Genomic DNA, 20952 nt, shown 5'->3' with positions numbered 1-20952 from the left:
GGAGAACATGACTCTAAAACAGGTTTCATGTATATCCGTGTCGTGCGTTTAGGTCTTATCATTGAAAGAATCTATTTGATCTTTATTCATTCCAACTCTGCAAATTTCTCCATACATGTGCTTTTGAGCTGCGCCATATGTCAATATGCAGGTTCATTTACCACAAAAGTTCCACATGAGGGACCCCAGCATCCTGGACAGTTAGTTCCAAACACAGTAAATAACACAGAAAGAGTTTAAACAGCTACGCCTGGACTTCCCATCAAAGTAACTGTAGAGGACTGACATGTAAGACCTGTAAGTTCAGTCTAGCTGGGCTCTTATTGGCCAGCTTTCTCTGCCATATGCTGATATGTATTTTATGAATAAAACCATGACTGGCTGCGCATATGTGAAGTTTTCATCCAGCTGAGAGTGCTAAATGTGAGAAAACGACCTCCGCTCTGGGGTGTCTACATTTGGAGCTAGCTCCATGTGCCCTGTAGACTGTCTCTGAAGTTGCTACAATGATCGACAATGACAAACTCACAACCCAAACAATTAATGGTGTGTTCTTTTGTCTCTCTCTCTCTCCAGATCAGAGAAGCCAGACCACAGAGAGTAACAGAGCACCAAACATGAACTGTTGACAGTAGATGAGTCAGAGATACTTGAGAGAGACAGTGAGGGGAGCCTGGGGGTCAGGACAAAGCAGGGAGACCATGCTGATCACAGGCATATGAGACCAAAGAGCCTGTGGATACACCTCCTCTGTGCTGAAAGAATGCAATTCAGTCATCACCCTACTTGTTGGGGATGACCAAGAAAGACAAGACTCAATGAATGTGCGTGCTAGGGTGGTGTGTGTGTGTGTGTGTTATAACTAGGGCAAAGGGAATTTAATTCCACCCCTGCTCCTGTTGCACAGCCCCAGCACTGTCAAATCATTAACACAGTACTGTTATCTTAGAGTGGAATTTCTCACTGACTAAACCCAACAGGGATGCCCTGTGTCCTCCTCTCCATATGGGTCCAATTAAGGTGAATGAAAGCTTTTTTTTTTTATCATTTTATTAAAAGGAAGACATCAGACACTGTCTGGCCTCCAATGACTTTTTTACAGAAAAGTACACCTCATGTTTTCTCCATCTGTAATATTTGAGGGGTTTCAAAAGATCTGAGGATGGATACATAGACAGACAGCCATAAGCCATGGATTACTTTCAAATTCAAGGTCAGATTTCAGAAGATAATAATATCAGGTTATGAGCAGCATACAATCATAAATAGATGTTAGAGTTGACAGAGTCTCTAAACTTAAAATATGTTCTCCTCTGCTGTAAGTGATGAGGAGATTTGGCATTTCAGTTGAGTGAAACGGTTTGGGGTGAGGGGTTCTTTGAATAAATATGTGGAAATCTATTTGTGTAAAGAACATTCTCAACTTCATATGGTGAATGATACCAAAACTGTATAAAAATTAAAAAGAAAAAACCCTCCATAACCACATGCCCCACACTAGGATACATACAGGTCAGATTAGATACATAAAAAAAAGTTCACCATTAATGGGAATATAAAGATATGACAAACTATCATTTCATACCATTTCTTAGAATTTCCTCTAACTCTGCCTGATATATCATACTCTAATTGAAAAATAAATAAATAAACAGTTATGACGACACCCCATGGTAACAATGCAGAGGGAAGACAGCAAACCATCACAGAGCAAAGTCTGTTGGTTTCATGGTTATCAAGATGAAAGACAATCCACTGAAGAGAGAAATGCAGTTAGTAAAAGGAGCCAAGGTAAAGCAGACAGTCAAACTCTGCATTCTCCTCTCAGCTGGGCTTCAAAATTCCTCCTGCCGTGACATACTCCAAAACCTAAATATCCAATAATTATGACATTCCATCACAATCCGAACCCACGTCTATTATTACAGTTTGAGAGAAGTACCCAATAACTTACTGGAAATTAATCTTTACCTAAGCCAAGAGAGAGGGGAGCTGCCCGAGCCTCCTTCCAGACAAAATTACCAAAATATTTCACAGACTTAGGACAGAACTGCCATTAACATGGCTCACTGAACACGCACAGGGGAACTCTGGTGATGCAACGTTGACACTCCATCCTGGTCATTCTTTGCACTATTGGCCATTACTGGTAGAGATCAGTCCCAGAGTCAGTCCCAGATGAGATTGACAGTTTTCCAAAAATCATCAACGCACATGGTTACTGCCTCCTGTCAATAAGTCATGTCAATGCATACTAAATGACTGTGAGGTGACAGTTCATTGAATCAGGCACCGTCTCAGCTTAAAGAAAGAGCTTTAGAGCTAAACAGAAAGGAGGTAATTTGAAGAGTGAAGAGGAGGGGGAGAAAGACAGGTTTTGAAATTGCTGATGCAGCAAACCTGGCCAGTCTTAGTGAGGAGAACTTCAAAGAGCTCCACTCCTCTATGAAAGCAATCACATTTCACTCCACTCACCTCAAGCACCCCCATGGAGCCTTAAAGAAGCCGCTTAACAGCTTCAATGTGTTCGGCGCACATTGCCAGTCTTTGTGGTGGGGTGGGGGATGAGGTGGAATGAAGCAGTTCAGGGAATCTTACACTCAATAAATAACATTTAGTCAAAAAAGCATTCCAATACTTCATTAAAATAATGTGCACGCTTGGCTTGCTATGATTCGTTAAATACACAGTGAAGGATGATCTCCAGTTGGGTTGTGCTCAGATACATCAAAACAAAAGTTATAAATACTTTTTTAAGAAAACGTTCTAACAGATAAAAAGATCTGTTGCCAAACTTTTCTCGGTATGACGGTCCAGGAAAATCCTTAATTTCCTTACTCTTTATCACTGACAGCATTGCAATTAATTACTCACTAATCTTAACGGTGGCAAAAAAGCCAAGGACAGAAATCGACCAAATCACTGCTGTTTTATTTTTGTCAGTTTCCGGTCAAAGCAACGGAAACAGCCCTCATGTGAACTGGAATTCAACTCCACAATTTAAGCTTACAAGATGACACATCAAAAAGATAAGAAAGAGATAGAGAAGAGAGGGAAAATAAAATACCATTATTTCTGTAGGCATCACTGCACAATTATAGGAGGAAAAAAAACCCCAGAAATAAATTGTCATAAAATTGTATTTATTTTTGGAGGAAATAAAAAGGTTTTAAAAAGGGGAAAAAGCCAGACATTCCAGGAATTCCATGACAGTTCCATACATAAGGAAGGGTTGGACTAGAAAAACATAGAGAAGGAGATGAGGGCCAAAGTGTCTGAGACATTGTCACTCACATATCACTACAAAAATAAAGGAAAATCCACATAACTTAACCCTCTGACTGCCAACAACAGCAGTGGATGCACTGGAGTAACTATCATCTATCAACTATCAAGTTTCTGACAGTCGTGTACTGTCAGAGACTTACATGTTTAACTCTGCAATTATCTCTGTCAGCAGGAAATGATTGTGATCGTGTAGGAGAGGGCTATAATTAACTATATAGATGGGAGAGCAATTACATTACATTGCCTACTGCCTAGATGCCTAAATCCGGGCCAGAAAGATGTCTTCTACACCACCACACACAGATATGCAATGCTTACTCTTAGTAAGAACCTACTGAAATAATGCAAGCTTTTTAAAGATCAAATAAAACTGCTTAAATTGTAGGGGTGATAATGAATTTTATTACAAGTCTACAAGTCCCTCAACTTAAATGCCTTCTTTTCCACCCAAACACTGACTTCCAGCTCTCTTTAAAGATTCTTCAGAGACCATTAAACTGGCCTTTAAGTTTTATTGCCTGTGACCGATTTGGCCAACACAAACTAAGCACCTATAAAATTGTCCAAAGATGATTACAGTGAAAAAGCCGACAGAATGTTAATTCGCCCCTCAATGAAGCACTTTAAGTCAGCCACGATAAATTGCGCTTTGGAAGTAAGGAGAGGTTTTTGTGTAATTCTAAAGAGACAAGGCTCTCATTAACACAGACAAGATGGAAGGGGCTTGGGGGCATCGAGGACCAAGCAGAAAAAGGGAGGTAGGGCGAAAAAGTAGTAGAGGATGCAGTTGGAGGATATTTGCCTTAAAATGCTCTCTTTTTGTATCTCTGTCATGAAAGACAAGGCTACAGGGACACAACATGACAACTGTAGTCAACAGACTCAAGAAAAACATAGGCACAGAAGAAGCTTTAATGAAATGATGAAATGTTTAGTCAAATGTTTCCCCCCTCTCCCAATGTTCAGTTACTTAGTTCTATGGGGTAAAAAGTAGAAAATACAATTCACAGTAGAATACAGTACAGAGGATGAGACCTGAAAAGTGACTCTAAAACTCAAACTTTCTGTTGCTCTGGTAGAATGAAAGGATGTCTAAGTGGAGACTCTGAATACCTTCACTGAGCATTACGTTTAGACCTAGTAAGTATCATCCAAGTGTATGATCATGTGTGTGTGTTTGTGTGTATGTGTATAAAACTTACCCCTTGGCGGTAGCGGGGTCTGTATCAGACTGACTTGGTTTATCTCTTCCATGCTGGACCCCTCGGTTCAGAGACAGACCCCCTCTGCTTAGAATGCCATTGGTCAAATTCAGATTGGTCAACTGGAGTAAAACAAAAATGATTCGATTATAAATTAGTAACTTGTAAATATAAATTGTAAATAAACAGCAACAAAAGTAAAACAGTTAAACAAATCATATGATTTCAGATGAAGCATCGTGTGATTACATGCAGTGAAGTGTAAACTCTCGCTCGAATCTTTCTTTGCCTTAACTTTGTAGAGGTAAAACAACTTATCAACTTATAACACCATGTCGGCAGCATGACCTGACAAATAGACATGATCAGTTTCTAAAGGAATGGCTTGACACTGTTCATTTATACACCACATTATCACTCCATCACAAGAAGAAACAAAACCACAGCTTCAGAAATCTGGGCTCACAGCTTGTTACAACCAGAATGTTATAATTAGTGATTAAAAGAGGAAAACACACACAGCAAGTCGTACGTGATAATAAAAGACACGCTGTAAACACACACAATCCATTTTCACCACAAACACATCCATGAAGACGAAGAGAAGAGAACGAGACACAGACAGAAAGAGAACAAGAGAGTATTGGTGGGGCGAGGATCTGGCAGTGTCTGCCTGTCTAGCCTGCAGTAATTTCGAGATTTTTTCAGCAAAAAGCAGGGGGTTTACCCAACAGCCATTATTAAGAACAAATAAAGTGGAAATTAAGAATTACACAGATCGCCCAGGAAGGAGACTGTAATTATACACAGTATTTTCCCTCTGTCTATCTTTCCTGCTCTAATCAGTAGCACACATAAACAAACACAGGGGTCGAGAAAAGCAATTGGACCAGTACAGAGGAAAGAGAGGGAAAAAAAAGATGGAGTGAAAATGTAAAACAGGCAGAGTTGATAGAGAAACAGTAGATGGATTAAAAACTCAATAAAAACAGCTCCAGTCTTATGACTGTGACCTCCTCTTGTGGGTGTGCTGTTTTCTGTAGAGTTGGACCGACATTGAGGCTCTTTTCAGACCCATCTCTCTCTCTCCCTTTTGAACTGACAGGCCTGTTTATTTTCCCAGCGTTCTAAGCTGGGTTTCTGGGCAGGTGGACAGCTTGTTTGTCTGGTGGTCATGCCAGAGAGAGGGAAATGTCAAACATTCTTTAATGACAGGTGTTTAAATTAATGCACAGTCTGACAGAGCACAGTCAGGCCCTGAAAACTTCCCAAGGCCTCAAAGTAAGAAGTTTATTTTCTAACCGTACAGAAATTTGCTCTGGATGCTCCACTCTCTGTCAATAGATATCAAAGATGGGGGCTTCAAAACTCTGATGGCATAGCAGCCTAATGACGTCAGTTTGCCCTATTTTTAGCTATTTATATAAATGTTAAAAAGCGGGGTGGGGGTGTGAGATGGCTGAGTAAAGCTGTATCCTTTTTCCCACTGCTTCCAAGAAACTGTACAAACACTAACCTACATTCAGTTCTGCTGCCATTCGAATCAAGAACCTTTGAACTTGTTCTACTTCCACATGTACATGGCTAAACATTCTTGAGTTAAAATATGAGTGTACAAGACCCATTTATTAAAATGTCCACTTTACAGTTTGCTTCAGGCACACTGCCCTGCTTTGTTTTAGAGGAGATAGTGAAAGAAAAGAAAGAAGGAGTGCAAAAAATAGTGAAAGAAACTGTTTTCTTTACGTGACTGTATTAAGCTGTCTTGGAGGGAAAATCAGTATCTTAGTCTTTTGAGGGAACACTATGCATATGTGATAATGATCTGTGTTGAAGCTGAAGAGCTATTTCACCATGGCTATCATATTACCCTTGACCTCCTATCCATGGACAAAAGGGACCCAAACCGCCTCTTCAGTTCTCTAGTTCTTCAGGGGAACGAGGGCTTTGATTATGTTCTCTTCCCTGTCGACTCATCACTAAAAACTATTACATTCTCTCATACAGATCATACCTTCCCAGGGATGGCTTTGAAGTGGCATCCTGTGGCATCTCCTTGATTTTCTACAACTACCACTACATATACCACTAGTAACACAACTACAGCTACTATTGACACCACTACTACCAACACTGCTGCTGCTATTGCTACCCTCATAATTTCTACTGCTACTGCTCGTTATTACTATTACTATTATTATTATTATTATTATTATTATAATTATTATCAGGAGTGGCAGTAATAGAAGTATTCATCTACTATTAACAGTCAAAGATGACATTATCAATTGTACTCAATTAGTAATTTATTAAAAACGCAAGCTGAATTTTGACAATTGTAGTCAACAAATTAATTCAGTATATTTGATTGTTACTGAGCATATATATCAAAAAGTGTGTCCTTCACCATTTATATCAAACACTGTACCCCAATGTTTTATACCACTGTCAAACACTAGGCTATATTCATATATAGTTTATCCTCATGAACATAACATGAATTAGAATAGCAGTGATGTGACTGTCTCCAACTACCACAATGCCCTGCACCTGAGGTTCTCTGTTACACATTCTTTTCATAGAGGAGGTGAAAAACACTGCTGAGACAGGAATCACTTATGTGAAATGCTTATAACCACAGCCAAGCCTGTCTGTCCAAACATCCAGTATCTTTGGCACACTTTCAATATCTCTAATTGAGACAGAAATTACTTGAATGAGGTGTTTAATATGGCTAAAGGAAAAACACACTGATGGGCTGGCGCAATGCCGTTTTACAACCAGAAACATCCAAAGGACATGAGCTTTCATTCAGCAGGATGATACATGAATTCATGTCAAGCCTGGACAGTGCAAACGATGTAAATCTGGTGTTGTTTACATTCATCCATTAAGCATCAGTGACCATTTATCCAATTTTCAAACAGTTCACCAAGAACTGCAAAGGAAACACATGCATTGAAATTGCATTGAAGCATCCGCAGACTTTCGCTACCCTCGGGGAAAATGTATCTTGTACACTGAACATAAGAACTGCTGTTTATAAAACATTCTATAAGGAATCCAAGATGTTTGATTTCATTCCAGGAGCAAAAAGAATGCAGACGATTAATTTGTTCTTGTGTCTGTTCAAACCACAGGACTTCAAGTTGGGGAGAAAGCCTCTGCCATGACTAGAATGAACTCTCCATGGGAAACAGAGCCAACACCTTTCAGTGTAACAGTATACAGTAGATCGGGGGGAGCCATAAAACACACTGTCTGTGTGGTCTAGTGCCATCACAAAAAAGAAAAGAGTAGGGAGAATGAGAGGGAAAATGAGCGAGGGAGTACAAGCAACTAGCTTCCAACTGAAAACAGCAAAAAAAAAAAAAATAAAAACTACATCAATAGAATGAATGAGAGAAAATGAGAGAGGTAGCACAAACACTTCTCTTATTCCTCCCTAAGATTTAGTGCCAATTTGCCACATTCTTGTATTTATAAGCATCAATTACCAGCACAAAATCTGCCTGCCTGTTAAATATCAGCCCAAAGCACCTCCCCAGAGGAGCATCAGATAATGAGACCGCACACCAAGCTATAGACCTGCCTCAAATTCTACCAGCCTCAGACTCTGAGCAGCCTACCCAAACGCTCAAATCCTCTGTCTCCAGACCCAGGCAGGGAGCTTGTCAGTGGCCAGTGTTCAGGCAGACTGCACACGGCACTTCAGCACTGTGGCACAGGACATTACTCTGTCAACACTGTAAAGACTGGGCCGTAGTGAGCAACGGCAGGACAACCAGTGAACTCTTTGCCCCTTGCAAAGCAGTGGAAACAAGTCATACGTACATTTTCAGAAGACTAGCGGCAGATGTCTCAAGTCAAGTCACGGTCCCAATCATAAGTCATATATGTCATATGCAAAATGATACCCTCCACCAGTTTGATTAGGTCACAGGCAAATACATGGTGACAGCTTTGGAAACCTAAGACCATCCAGCTTATCAACGCTGAATACTAAACAAACTGAAACTTACAGAATCCAGTGCCAGAACTGTGTGCCCACCTAATGAGACTGTAGCATAGCACCCAGAACCTTACACGAGAGATCATCTATATTCATTTGAAAGTCAGTCTGTATTTATTAGAAAATTAGCTTAGAAAATTAGCCCTACCCAGTTCCCAGCAGAGTTTCATTCTAGCCTTGCATTAAGACACCTGATTCTACCATCAGGTGCTCAGACTGAACTCAGTGTGATTCCTATTAAGTCTGCAGGGTTAGGGGAGCTGGGAGACACAGATTTCAAGGGCACTCACATGCTGTGTGAGAAGGCTTATGTGACTGGAGGTGTTGTACTGGTGAGCTGCCTGTTTCTCCACCAGCTTCTGCAGGGCAGATACTATAGCCTTCTGGTTAGACTGGGCCTGGGCTGATAGAGAGTCCAGTTCCTTAGGCACTCCAGCAGAACCGGGCCGTGATTTAACCGGACTGTTTTTACGGATTACTGCAGGAGAGGAAAAGAAGAAAAACAAGTGATGAAATGGAGGAAAAACTTGATTCAAAAAGCCAAAAAAATGGCTATTTTAACATCATAATTTGAGGAGGTATAATGTCACTGGCAATGAGTCGTAGTACATATAAAAGGATCTTTCTTATCTAGAGAGACCTGTCTTTGGAACTGTGAAGCTCTGCATTTATTGTTAACTCCCCCTTGGTTCTAAAAATAACCTTTTTAAAATGTACCTCCTTATTCCCACTGTACATAGCTGTTATTTACAAGGGATTAAACTACCTTGACCTGCAGAGGTGGGGCGAGACAGTCTCTGGCTGTAGATATGCACGGCGCTTGGAACAGATGACGTTAGCACAGATGATGCATTGGTGGTTGCCAGCATTAAACGGGAGGCCTGAGTCCGCTGTTGAGACTCAGAAACAGGTGGCATCGTTGCACTGGCAGGATGGGTAGAAGTCCATATAACACGTGGACCCACTGGGACATTTGTGGATGACGATGACAAGGAGGAGTCTAGTTTGTTTTGCCGTTCAGAAAGCGGATGAGGAGGAGGGTGAGGATAAGGTGGAGGTTGGAGCAATGACTGGCTTTCAGTTATGCATGAAGGAGCACAGTGCTGTAGATGGATGTGTTCACAGTCTAAGGCTGCAGGGTAAAGAGAGGTATGCTGGGAGCCCAGGACTCCAGGTTGGGCTTTGACACCTTTGTGGAATCCTGGCTGTATCTCACCACTGACTTTGACAGCTGGTGACTGGATTTTGTTGATTTTCAGTTCTCCAGTTTTAGTTTTGCTATTACTTTGGATTTTGCTATTACTTTGGATTTTGGTTGGTTTACAGTCTCCATTTTGAACTTCATGGCTTTTCACATCTCCATTTAGAGGCTGGTTGTGTCTTTTACCTTCTCGGGGTGAGGTAATACATTTACTGTCAGCACTTTTGGTTGTACAAATTTTGTGGTCAACCATTTCAGCTGCAGCAATACGGGTGTCTTCATTCTGTGTCTTGCTGATTGGAGAGGAATCAGAGGCGCTAGACATCTCCTTGGTTGTTGAAGGAGCTAAAATAAACCATGTTTTTTTATTAGCAAACGCAACGCCACAGTTATTACATTTTCAAATTATGCAGAACCATTTAGCCTTGATCTCTAACTCGACCCTAACCACTTTCATACTGATAGACACAAATTATCTATTTATAATTGTCTAACTCTGGAATATCTCCAAGAAGACCTCCCAAGCGTTCTGCACATAGCCCTGCCTGAGTTACTGATTTTTATTGTTGATAAACAGTTTAAAATTAATAATCAGGCAAGCATTTTCAGCAACTGCATCAATTAATTGTATTTAATAGTGCATTCCTGTGGTAGCCAGCTACAGTATAACCAAAAATAAAGATTGCTCCAGTCACTATTTCTATTTAGAAGGTTAATTGTTTCTCTGGTGTCTTTGTTGCAATGACTGCTGTTACCTGTTTCGGTGCTCCAACATTTGGTCCCCAGAAATACACTGGCTGACTTGTTTTTATGGGTGTAAAATGTGAGGACCTCTTCTAAATCAATCTCACTTTAAGAGGGAAAAGAATAAACCAGGATATAACAAAAAGAAGACAGATCACATGACCTAAAACCACTAAAATTACAAAATCAGTGATGGGACATTTACAAAGGAAAAGTGATAGCAAAGACAGTGAGCAAACAAAAATATTTAATGCTAGACTGACAGACAAGAGAAAGAGAAAGAGAAAGAGAAAGAGAAAGAGAAAGAGAAAGAGAAAGAGAAATGCATACTGACCTGGCCTCCAAGATAAACTCCTGAAACACATTTGGGTTGATGCATCGATCCTCCTCTTTAAACCTGTCTAGTTTCTTCACCATTTGCTCTGTCTCCTTAATGACAGTTATTGAAACAAATCAAGTTGAGCACGACTCAGAAAACGCATCTACTGACCAATTCCTCACAAAACTCAACACCGCGAATAAAGCACAATCTACGCAATGATAATGTCAGATAAAACATTAACTCAAGTAATTGCAAGGTCTTTTTTTGCACACCTTTTAAAAATTGCTAAATTAATTTATAAAGGCATTTATAAGCAAGTTATTACATATGTGGGGGATACATCTGAAAAATAACCTTGTTGTAGTAGTGGATGAATTCTCCCAGTTGGTGGGACAGAATGCGCCGACGGTCACACAAGGGCAGCTCACTGTTGGGCACCCCTACCCTCATGTCCTGATGAAGATTACCTGCAGCTCGCTTCAGGAAACGGATAACTAACTCCTACACAAGGATAAGAGAGACAGAGACTATGGATCCTCGTATTTCAAGTCTAAAACAAATAGATATGCTGAGGACTCTAGCTGTCAGCCTAAAATCCTTCTTAGATCCTCTATGCTAGAAATACTCCACGTTTCACACGGAGAATTTCTGTAGAAACAGGGAAGACAAAGGTGAAGAAGGAAAGGCACATTTTTTAGCACAGAAAAGGTAGACTTTCCACCTTCCTGCAGGTAAAACAATTTATCTGTGTTTACAGAAGTTAGGCTTTTTTCCTGTAGTGTTACATCCATCAAACTGACCCTGGCAAAATGTATAACTATTACGTGAAGATATTCTATCACTTTGGACATATCACATCACAGAAGGCCAACCTGTCATGATTCATTTTTCCCATATGCCTAGTGAATGACGCTGATTCATTTCTCTGTAGCAGGGAAAAACATTCCAATGGGAACAATGCTGATGCAACAGCAATGCCATGTCATTTTCCCACTGTTGTGACCACAAAATGTATTTTGCAGTTTTATACACTTGCAGCACATCTTATACCAGTAAACGTAACCACAGTTGATAAACGGAAAAAAACGGAAAACCAAAAAAAAATTGTGTGGGAGTGGAGAGTTCCTTTTTTGTTCCACTGTGAGGCATGTTGGCATTAGTGAAATCTGTTAACATTTAAACTGAACAACAGACATCTTCATAGCCTTAAGACCAATCATCTTCCAATAATTTTCCCTTTACTTGAAACTATTCTCCTGGAGGAACTAATGTGTATCAATAGCTTTTTCTGTCTTTTTCCCATCCATATCTCTACCTTATGGGAGCATGAGTAAACTGCATGTCTTTGTTGTAATGGTCTGGTTTCCTATAAACACACTGTTAGCAAATATCAAAAATATTTCTGTATTTAAAACCTAAAAAAATTATCCCATTTGAATGTCTTTAAAAAGCCTCTATTACCATTTGGGCGCTGTCCTTCTCCGGCCAGGCTGAGCTACTGTTTGTTCTGCTCTCTGTAAGCAGTCTCATCTGGACCCGGTGCAGGTAGGAGGAAAAAGCCATTCGTGCCTGCACTTTACTGCAGATGAAAGTGAGAGTGGGAGGGAGAGAGGGAGGGAGAGGAAGAGAGAGATGATTGAGGAGGACATGAAAGACAGAGGTGCAGGAAGGAGAGAAAATGTGGGAGAAAAGGAAAAACTTACAAGTTTGTAAAAGTAAAAATGTGCTAGGAAAGACAAATGAAACATAAAAAGTGACGGTAAATAAAGTAAGACACACACATTCTCGCAAAAACACATGCCTATAAACCTAAATAGAGTAACTAAACTAAAACTTCAGTGAAAATGAAAATAAAAAATAACATTTCAAAAAGTCTTTCCACCAAACAGGAACAAATGTAGACCACACCTTCAGGGACTTCAAACACTTCAGCAGGGATACATACTCTCACTTTTCATACTGTTGAGCATGGCATATAGCATGAGAAATGTAGCAAACACAAGCATATGCCAGTCCACATACAAAACAAACGCAAATGTGTTTGTTCATCTCAATCTGGTATATTCTGGCAAAGACTGATGGACTGTTTTGATGTCCTCGTTGAAGTTGGGACTGGTAGTGCTCTTACAACGCAATGTAAATGTTTTGGAAAAAGCTGTCAAATACAAACAATGATACACTGTACTCTAATTGCCCAGGTTCCGACTCAGCCCTGGCAAGCACAGAGGAATTTCTACAAACCTAGACTTGTCATTATAGTTCTCCACTCAAATTACAATTTCAGACGCACTTTTAGAAGTCAAGGGGAGACTGGTGTCTTTGTTACACTTTCGACAGGAGTATGCAGTATTCATTAATGTCACTGCAGGGGGAAAAAAAGGGTTTAAAGATTTTTTTTGTAGAACTCTTGCATAACAAAATGGAGGAGGAATGTATTTCAAGTCTTTCCAGGACTTCTGCAGAATGTTAAACAAAGGAAAGACAATCTGACTCCAGCAATTAAGTGGCCAATTGCAGCCAGCAACTCTACATGGAGCTCAAGGCTGACATGCAGGGATCTGCTGGCAGAGGAGGGATCCACTTCCTGTGTGAATGAGGTAGACACGGAGGAGTCATGCTAAAAGAAGAGGTGAGAACATCCTGAGGCTTTGAATAAAAGGGACACAGCGGCCATGCCAGAGGGTTTTATTACTTTTTTTCTCCCCTGAGGTTTTTTGGCCTTCTCACTCTGAGAAAAGAGTTTCTCTCAAAAGGTTCTGAAATGGGGTCTTCAAGAAGAGATTTGTAGTCAGTGTGTGTGTGTGTGTGTGTGTGTGTGTGTGTGTTTATACATATGAGAACCTAGTATGTATGCTTTCTTGGCCTCATTTTCTCCAAGCCATTTGTTTTTCCTTAAACATGCTCACCTTCTATTTTCAGAAGGGTAGGGGTGAAAGGGGAAGGAAAGGTAGTCAGTGGAAACGTGGAAGAACTGCCAAAATAGAAGTAGATTCCTGAAATGCATTCAACGAGGCAAACACCAGCGAATATTTACCAAAAATAAGACACACAGTTAGATAATGTTGGTGCAAGGTAGCACAAAAAAACTGCACAAACAATGGTAACTGAGATCACAGTTAACCGTCCATCATAACCTTCCGCCAAAGTAAACGCACTGTTAACACTTAAAACTAGTTCAAAATACAACAGTAAAATGCGAACTTTGGCTCTCCCAGAACATTTGCCTTTTAAAAGTCTTGTTTGTTTTATCCAAACTGACCTGAGATCCCAGCCCTGCTGAAGAATGTGAAGCAAGTTGACTTTGGATTTGGTGATTTTGGCAGGACTGTCTGTTGGTGGCGCTTCTTTCTGGAGCATTTTGACAGAGGTTGTGGTAGTGCCACTCTGTGCCACGGTTGCTGTATGACATGAGTATGATTCAGACGGTCTCTTCCGAAATTCCTCTTCCTCTGGCCTTTGCTCCTCATCTTCCTCATGTCCCTCATCATCCTCACTACAGTCTGGGGAAGATGTCTTAGGTCCTTTACCTGGACACAGATATTTTAGCGTTCTAAAGTTGCTCTGTTATCTCTGCACGAGTACATTCAACTGTTTTCTGTTCATCACTTTTCAGTAATGTGTAGCTGAGTGAAAGATGACGTGGAGCAAATCTGAGAAAAGCAAAACCTGGTTTCTTTCTTCTAATTCCTGCATGTTCGGCCCGGTGTCTCTGTCTTCGCCTCCGTGCCTCCAGAGTTAGCAATTTCCTCTCATACTGTATGACATGGCAACTTTGGATACTTTCCACCTCCAAAGGTACATTACCTTTCTGTTTCTTCCTATGAACAGAACAACAGATGATGAGGGGGTGATACTGTGGTGACATCACAGACTTAAAATAACAGATTCAGCATGGTTTGCACATTTATGCTCTTTTGTTTCTTCAAACTAAAATACAAACCTTGACTGTGATGTGACGTAATGTATCCCTGAATGTAATCTAAATGTAAACACACATACACATGCACACACAAACATGTAAAGGTATGCATAACAAACCCCTCTGCGAGAAAGCTTTAATGTTAGCTGTAATGTCACACATGCATCATACAGTTACGTATCTCTTATGTATCCTTTTACCAAGAGATGTCTAAGCATTTATTTCCAATGCTTGTAAGATAATGTGAGGTTATCTCATGATCTGCTCTGCTTACCTATTCCCAACTATTGAATCTTTATGTTTTCATGACTTAGGGAACAGCCACAGCTAGTCAAGTCCAGAAAACCTCATACTATAATGCTAGCATATTTTTATCATCAAACGTTCACCTGACTTTAATTGAAGACAAAACATCAACTAAAAACCATGAAACCAACCCCACATTCTCTGAAACATACAGGAATGTTCCCAACCACAAAGCTCACCTTCCATGGAAAAGATGATTAGCCAACATGGAATTCATAGATGTCTTGTACTCCAAGTAACCACTGAAAAAAAGAAGTGATACACACAGAATAAAATGTAATGCTATTACAAAATTTTAACATGACAATAGTTTTTAAAAGTCAGTATAGCTCCTGATCAGTCCATGAACCTGTGCTGTGTAACAAATGGCAACAAAAGCCACAGAGTTAATCCAAAGCTACTTTTTGACTCTGAGAGACACACAGGACCAACCTGGAGGAGAACCAGAACTCTTCTGATGTTTACAATACAGTTGTATGAGTATTAGTAGTTTTTCCTGGCATGTGTAGACCTCATAGAATGAATGAGTGAATGAATGAATGGATGAATGAATGCAATGGCTTTGTATGGTTGGCCAAAAAATAAAAATGATGGACCTAATTCAACTGTTCTTAAGAAAAAATTCATTCTTAAAACCCACTTACGCAGTTTTCTGACATCCACCAATGTTTTCTTATTTGGGTTTTGTTCTCAGGTAGGAACAGAATCTACGCACACTCAAGAGCACACTTAAGCACATTTGAGTGCTGACATGTTTGTGCAAAATAATGGTTTATTGTGTTTTCTTTAATTCTAGTAGTATAATAGAATATGATTTAAATTGCAATCATATTTTTAGCATTTACAATTTTTTTTTAATAATTATTTTCATTATTTTACAAAGCATTATGGTCTTTTAAAATGAACACTACACTAACACTTCATGTAACTCTCCAGAATGTAGTGTATATTTACTCACACTTTTGTACAATAAACAAAAATAGCAATATGAGAATGTAACAGTTGATGGAGACTGTGATAAGTGAGCAGTAGTTTTACATACACTACTTATGGGTCATCCCATCTGAAACCAGACAGGTTGTAAAGCAGGTGTGTGAGAAACAGTCAGGTTTACTTTTACATATGGATAAATATTAAAATACCTGGACAGAGCAGATACAGCCATTGTAGCCTTCGCTCCTGTCTGCTACTGTACATGCATTGCATTGAACCATTAAAGTGGGAGCAGAAGTGATGGCTCAAGCCACTTCTTGGCTGTTAGAATAGAACTCAGAATTCCTCGGAATTCCGAGAAATAGACGGAATTGTCAGAAATAAAGCTGGAATTCCATGAAATAAAGTCGAAATTCTGCGAAATAAGGATGGAATTACACGAAATAAAGTCGCAATTAAGCAAACTTTTGCCTTTTTTAAAGTGGCCGAAAGGGGTTCCATAGATTTCTGTGTGTGCACACAACCCTGTAGTCCCATGTCCTTGAGTGGAATTGGCAGGGTGTTTACCTATGCTAACCTGGAACAACTGGCACACGCTTTCAAATTACGAGGACAATGGGATTCATCATTATAAGAGCAAAGATGCGAACAATTCTGCAGTTTAAGAACATGTCATGAATCTGATGTAGACTTTTTCTTAAGACCTTTCTCAAGAACAAATCAAACAAAAAAACTTAGGAAGATATTGGTGAATGAGGCCCGATGTTTTCTTCAAGTTATATTCATAATTATACATTTAATTCTTTCTACGGACTTTTCTCCTCTTCTCTCCTCCTGTTTTACATGCAAATGTTCCTTTGCCTAGTCCCTCTCTAACCTGTACAGTTCCCAAGTTTCCGGAGTTGGAAAGATCCGGATGAATCCGCCTCTTCTTTCATACTCCTCCTGTATCTGCCTGAGGACTTTCATCTATTCAGGTTAAACAATAAAACAGAAAATGATGTCAAGAGCATATTAACAGCTACAAATGTACAAAAACACTTAAGTGAACACAATTATGCAAAAAAAATCCCAACAACAAAAACTTTGAAACATAGATATAACATATTTGTACAGTTGCATGATTACCTCCTCTGCAGTCAGGCCCAACGTGCTTTCTGCATGTTTGCTTCCGTGTTTCTCTTTCTGTCCCTCCATGTCACTGTTGCTGGCAGACAGTGGCCTCTGATATCGGGGAAACAGAGACAGCAGAGTGTTAAACAGCTCAATGACAACACCATCAGTCAAATCAACAACTGAGTCAGTAAATCCTTGTTGATTAGCACTGCACGGATTTGTGGAAGATGTTTTTGAAGGCTACATCAATACACATGAAACAGAACCTCAGTGTGAACTTTAACACTTTTATGCTTTTTACAGTGTTTTTTTGCCTAACAGGAAACATTCTGAAAATACTGGGTTGGTTTTTTTTTTTTTATAAAGTTAAGACCAAATTTTATGATAGGAATGTTCCAAGGATGTTCTGAATATGTCTCAAATTAACAATAATAGACGTGGTTTTGCACAAAACGTTCTCTCAGGAAAACTACACCAAATTTTGTTCCCACTACATTCACCCATGACATTCCCAATACTCCGGGATTCCTGGAACTTTCTCTGGACCAAAAAACTGGGAGCTGGGTGCATTCTTTGGAAAATATTTATTCATAAAATTTCATATGGTAAACTCAGGATTCTAGTCATATGTCAGGTAAGATTTCCAGCCAGGAGAAACTTTAATGGATTGGGTGTTGCTGTTGTATTTTCAGATATGTTTAACCCTGAGTAATGCTGCCTTAAGCACAAATGCATAAATCTGTCACACATAATTCATGCCTACAAGTCCTTGGTAAATAGAGGCAACAACCTAGTGAAAGAGATACACTAAAGTCATTTCAGTATTCAGTATTGTCTGGTGGTTAAATGTATTCAACAGACACAACATAACAATAACAATATTCATCATCATCATCATCATTTTGCTGAACGTCTTTGCTGAAGACTGTCAACACCATCTGACAGGTTCATAGTTCATTTGGGGGAGCAGACACCATACTGATCTCAGATGACTGTTAATTACAATATTAATGAGTTTGTGTGGTTTTGTATTTTTTAGAGAATTATCCAAACAAACTTTTACATCCACTAAATCTAGTCTCTCCCTTCCCTGACTCACTTGGTTAAATAAATGTCACCCATTCCAACTCCCTGGCATTCCTGCCTGGCATTCCTCACTACCTCCCCCACTGATGGCATGCACTGCCGCGGGAGATTGACGGCTTTGGCTCAGGTTTTGAGCAAGCGCCAGGCAACAGCGCCCGAGCCCCTCAGGATCGCTGACTGAATTTGTCATCTTAAATAACAGGAGGATTACATTTAATTTGCCAGACTGGTGCACAGCTATCAGAGCAGCCAAAAGACGGCGGGCCTTAATCTCTTAGAACAATTTTAAAAGAAGTTTCTCTTCAAAGAATAAGGAGACAGAGGCAGGTTAACTGAGAGCTGATGGATTGTAAAGCACCATTTCTATGACAAAAGGACTGGAGGGAAGAACTGAGTTTGAAAAAATTAGTCATCATTTTGCCTTCTGATTCCAGAGCCCTCAAGGGCTTTAAATCATGTTTTCTATAAATATACACACACACTCTCCACATAAATGTATACATTCTGGTTATGAATAGGGTTGGGTGTCATCCATCCATTGTTTTTAGGACTCAAGACCAAGTGATTTGATCCTAATAGAACTTCATTATTTCGCACATTTTGATTCCTCATTTTGACTCTCTGCACACTCTCACTATGTGCTCTGTAATTCCTGTCTATGTCAGATAGTCCTGTGCATGCCCACACACACTTATTTTTTCCTCATGCCGTAGTGATACCTGAAGAGCTGCATATTTGCAGCGCTGACAGCAATGCCTAAGCGAAGCTTTCTAAAGCATGAGTGCATTTTACTCAATATACAGTTGATGGCAATATGTGCCTTAAAGAAATATCATGCATTAACTCTTCATCATATGTGATTGTTCTCCTGCTGCTGTTTCTTTCTGGTAAGGTATCAGTTTCAGAATCGTTTAGGAATCAGAACCATTTCAAAAAATGATCAGAGGTATCGGAATCTGTGAATTTCAAACAACACTCATTCCTAGTTATGAAAATACATAGTGTAATTAGAAACAGCAATTAAACAGCATAAGTCCTGTGTCATGTCGTATTTTGACATGAACAAGAATAACATTAATGGTTTTGTTGATGCCAATATTACATCAAAGCCATGCAGTGAAAAAGTACCAAAATAGTAGTAACAATCTATAATCTGTACACTACAAACAGCATCACTACAGGTCTTCTTTTTTCTGCTACCTGTAATGTGCCATTTGCACAATGAAGCAGTAAAAGAGGACAGAGAGAGAGAGAGAGGGAGAGAGGGAGAGAGAGAGAGAGATTACTTTATATGGACAGGTGACACACACACACAAACACACACACACACACACACACACACACACCTACCCCTTTTCCTTTGGCAGAACTTGACTGTGCTGAAAAAGGGTGCTAAGAGGTAATGAGAGGTGAGACACACAGGACACTTATGATATGACACCAAACAACATCACAGAACATACCAAGCACGCTTTCACTGGACAAGTGATAGAACACACTGACAAAAAACCCAAACACACAAATCACTCAGTTCGACTATGTTTCTCATATGGATAAGTACACAGGGAACACATACATTAATGTGAGTAAGATACATCTGCACTGTATGCACATGCTCATACATCTGTATGGACTGGTGCACCACCTAAGATGGGAGCAGAGTATCAGAAATCTGTCTGCTCTAGCAGTAATTCCTTAGACATAGTTGTCTGGGTGCAGCCATTGTTGGATCAGGCCAAAAGCTTTAGTCATGGTGGCTTCATTAATCAAATTAGGTTTTGTGTTTGCATCAGTCACTTCAACCAAAAATGATACAATAATCACTGACACAGAAAAGCACACATGCACCTAAAAAACATCACAGTTGCATTAACGAGGCCCTTTTCTATAAGAATACAAAGGCCTGACTTAAACAGCTAAAGGCCAATGAGGTAACACTTAACTAGAGGTAGCATGCTGCATACCAGACGTGTTACACATGTTGTCAAAAAAACTATAATGACACGCTAAATCAAGTATGCTTGTTAAATCATGCTTATGATAGTTTTGTGGGCATTACAACAAGCCACTGTAAGGTATTTCCAAATCTTAAGTTCAGTTGTGTTGGGTATTTGAGTCTTCTTGTACTGTAGAAGGTTTGTTATTATTGGAGTGAAAGCAGCTCATGCAGGCCTAGGCTAACAGATCTTAGATAGTGCAGAGACATTTACGTAATCAGATGTTCCTGCCATGTTAAAGTGTCTTCTCCTGTGTTTCAATCATGTTGCAATTAAAACTCTGCAGCTCTCCAGAAGAGTCGAACACTTCAAGCAATATGAAGCCACAGTCTAATGGTCGGGCTAGACCGCCTTCAAACTGAAATTGCAAGAATTTACTATGCGTAGGGCAAGTTTCTCAGAAGTTTGCCACACATACCTTACGGATTTGGTTCTTCAGACCCAGGTCAAGCCCAGCTCGATCAGATCGCAGCTGTCGAAGCAGAGGGTCCTGGCACACAAAGCCTGATGTGGGGAACAAAACGTGTTATATTTCCTCTGCCACATGTAATCAAATGGAAGCAGGTGAAGCTTGGTTCCCGCTTTTATTCTGAGCGGACACTCTGCAGTCCTCGCTTTGGGCATGCAGACCACTAGCTAACCACCAGAAGGGCCAATTTTTTTATATAAAAAGTGCACACACTAATTTTACTGTGCATGGACAGCAGTGGCCAACAGGACCTGTGAACATCGGTCCCTAATCACAAAGTATATCACCCTTTACGTGTCTGCAAGAAATAGACACTGCAGCTCTGTGAACCAGTCACATGGGGAAAAGTAAGAATAC

The 20952-nt window shown here is 39.9% G+C and overlaps 1 protein-coding gene across 1 annotated transcript in view; it reads right to left on the bottom strand.

Annotated features, from left to right (window-relative positions):
• Nucleotides 1-20952, bottom strand: part of ttll5 (tubulin tyrosine ligase-like family, member 5) — a 58315-nt gene that overhangs the window by 12342 nt on the left and 25021 nt on the right. Inside the window, exons 14-26 of the mRNA XM_030794244.1 lie at nt 20545-20630; nt 17056-17151; nt 16805-16896; nt 15174-15236; nt 14436-14587; nt 14029-14296; nt 12231-12348; nt 11124-11270; nt 10782-10876; nt 10459-10553; nt 9269-10048; nt 8793-8980; nt 4491-4612 (exon numbers count right to left, since the gene is read on the bottom strand). Of these exons, the coding sequence (XP_030650104.1) occupies nt 4491-4612; nt 8793-8980; nt 9269-10048; nt 10459-10553; nt 10782-10876; nt 11124-11270; nt 12231-12348; nt 14029-14296; nt 14436-14587; nt 15174-15236; nt 16805-16896; nt 17056-17151; nt 20545-20630 (2302 nt within the window). The remainder of the gene's footprint in view (nt 1-4490; nt 4613-8792; nt 8981-9268; nt 10049-10458; nt 10554-10781; nt 10877-11123; nt 11271-12230; nt 12349-14028; nt 14297-14435; nt 14588-15173; nt 15237-16804; nt 16897-17055; nt 17152-20544; nt 20631-20952) is intronic.

This window comes from Chanos chanos, chromosome 1 (assembly GCF_902362185.1).
Source record: "Chanos chanos chromosome 1, fChaCha1.1, whole genome shotgun sequence".
Lineage (NCBI taxonomy): Eukaryota > Metazoa > Chordata > Actinopteri > Gonorynchiformes > Chanidae > Chanos > Chanos chanos.
Note: the sequence above shows the minus strand (reverse complement) of the source record. Positions and strands in the feature narration are given on the sequence as shown.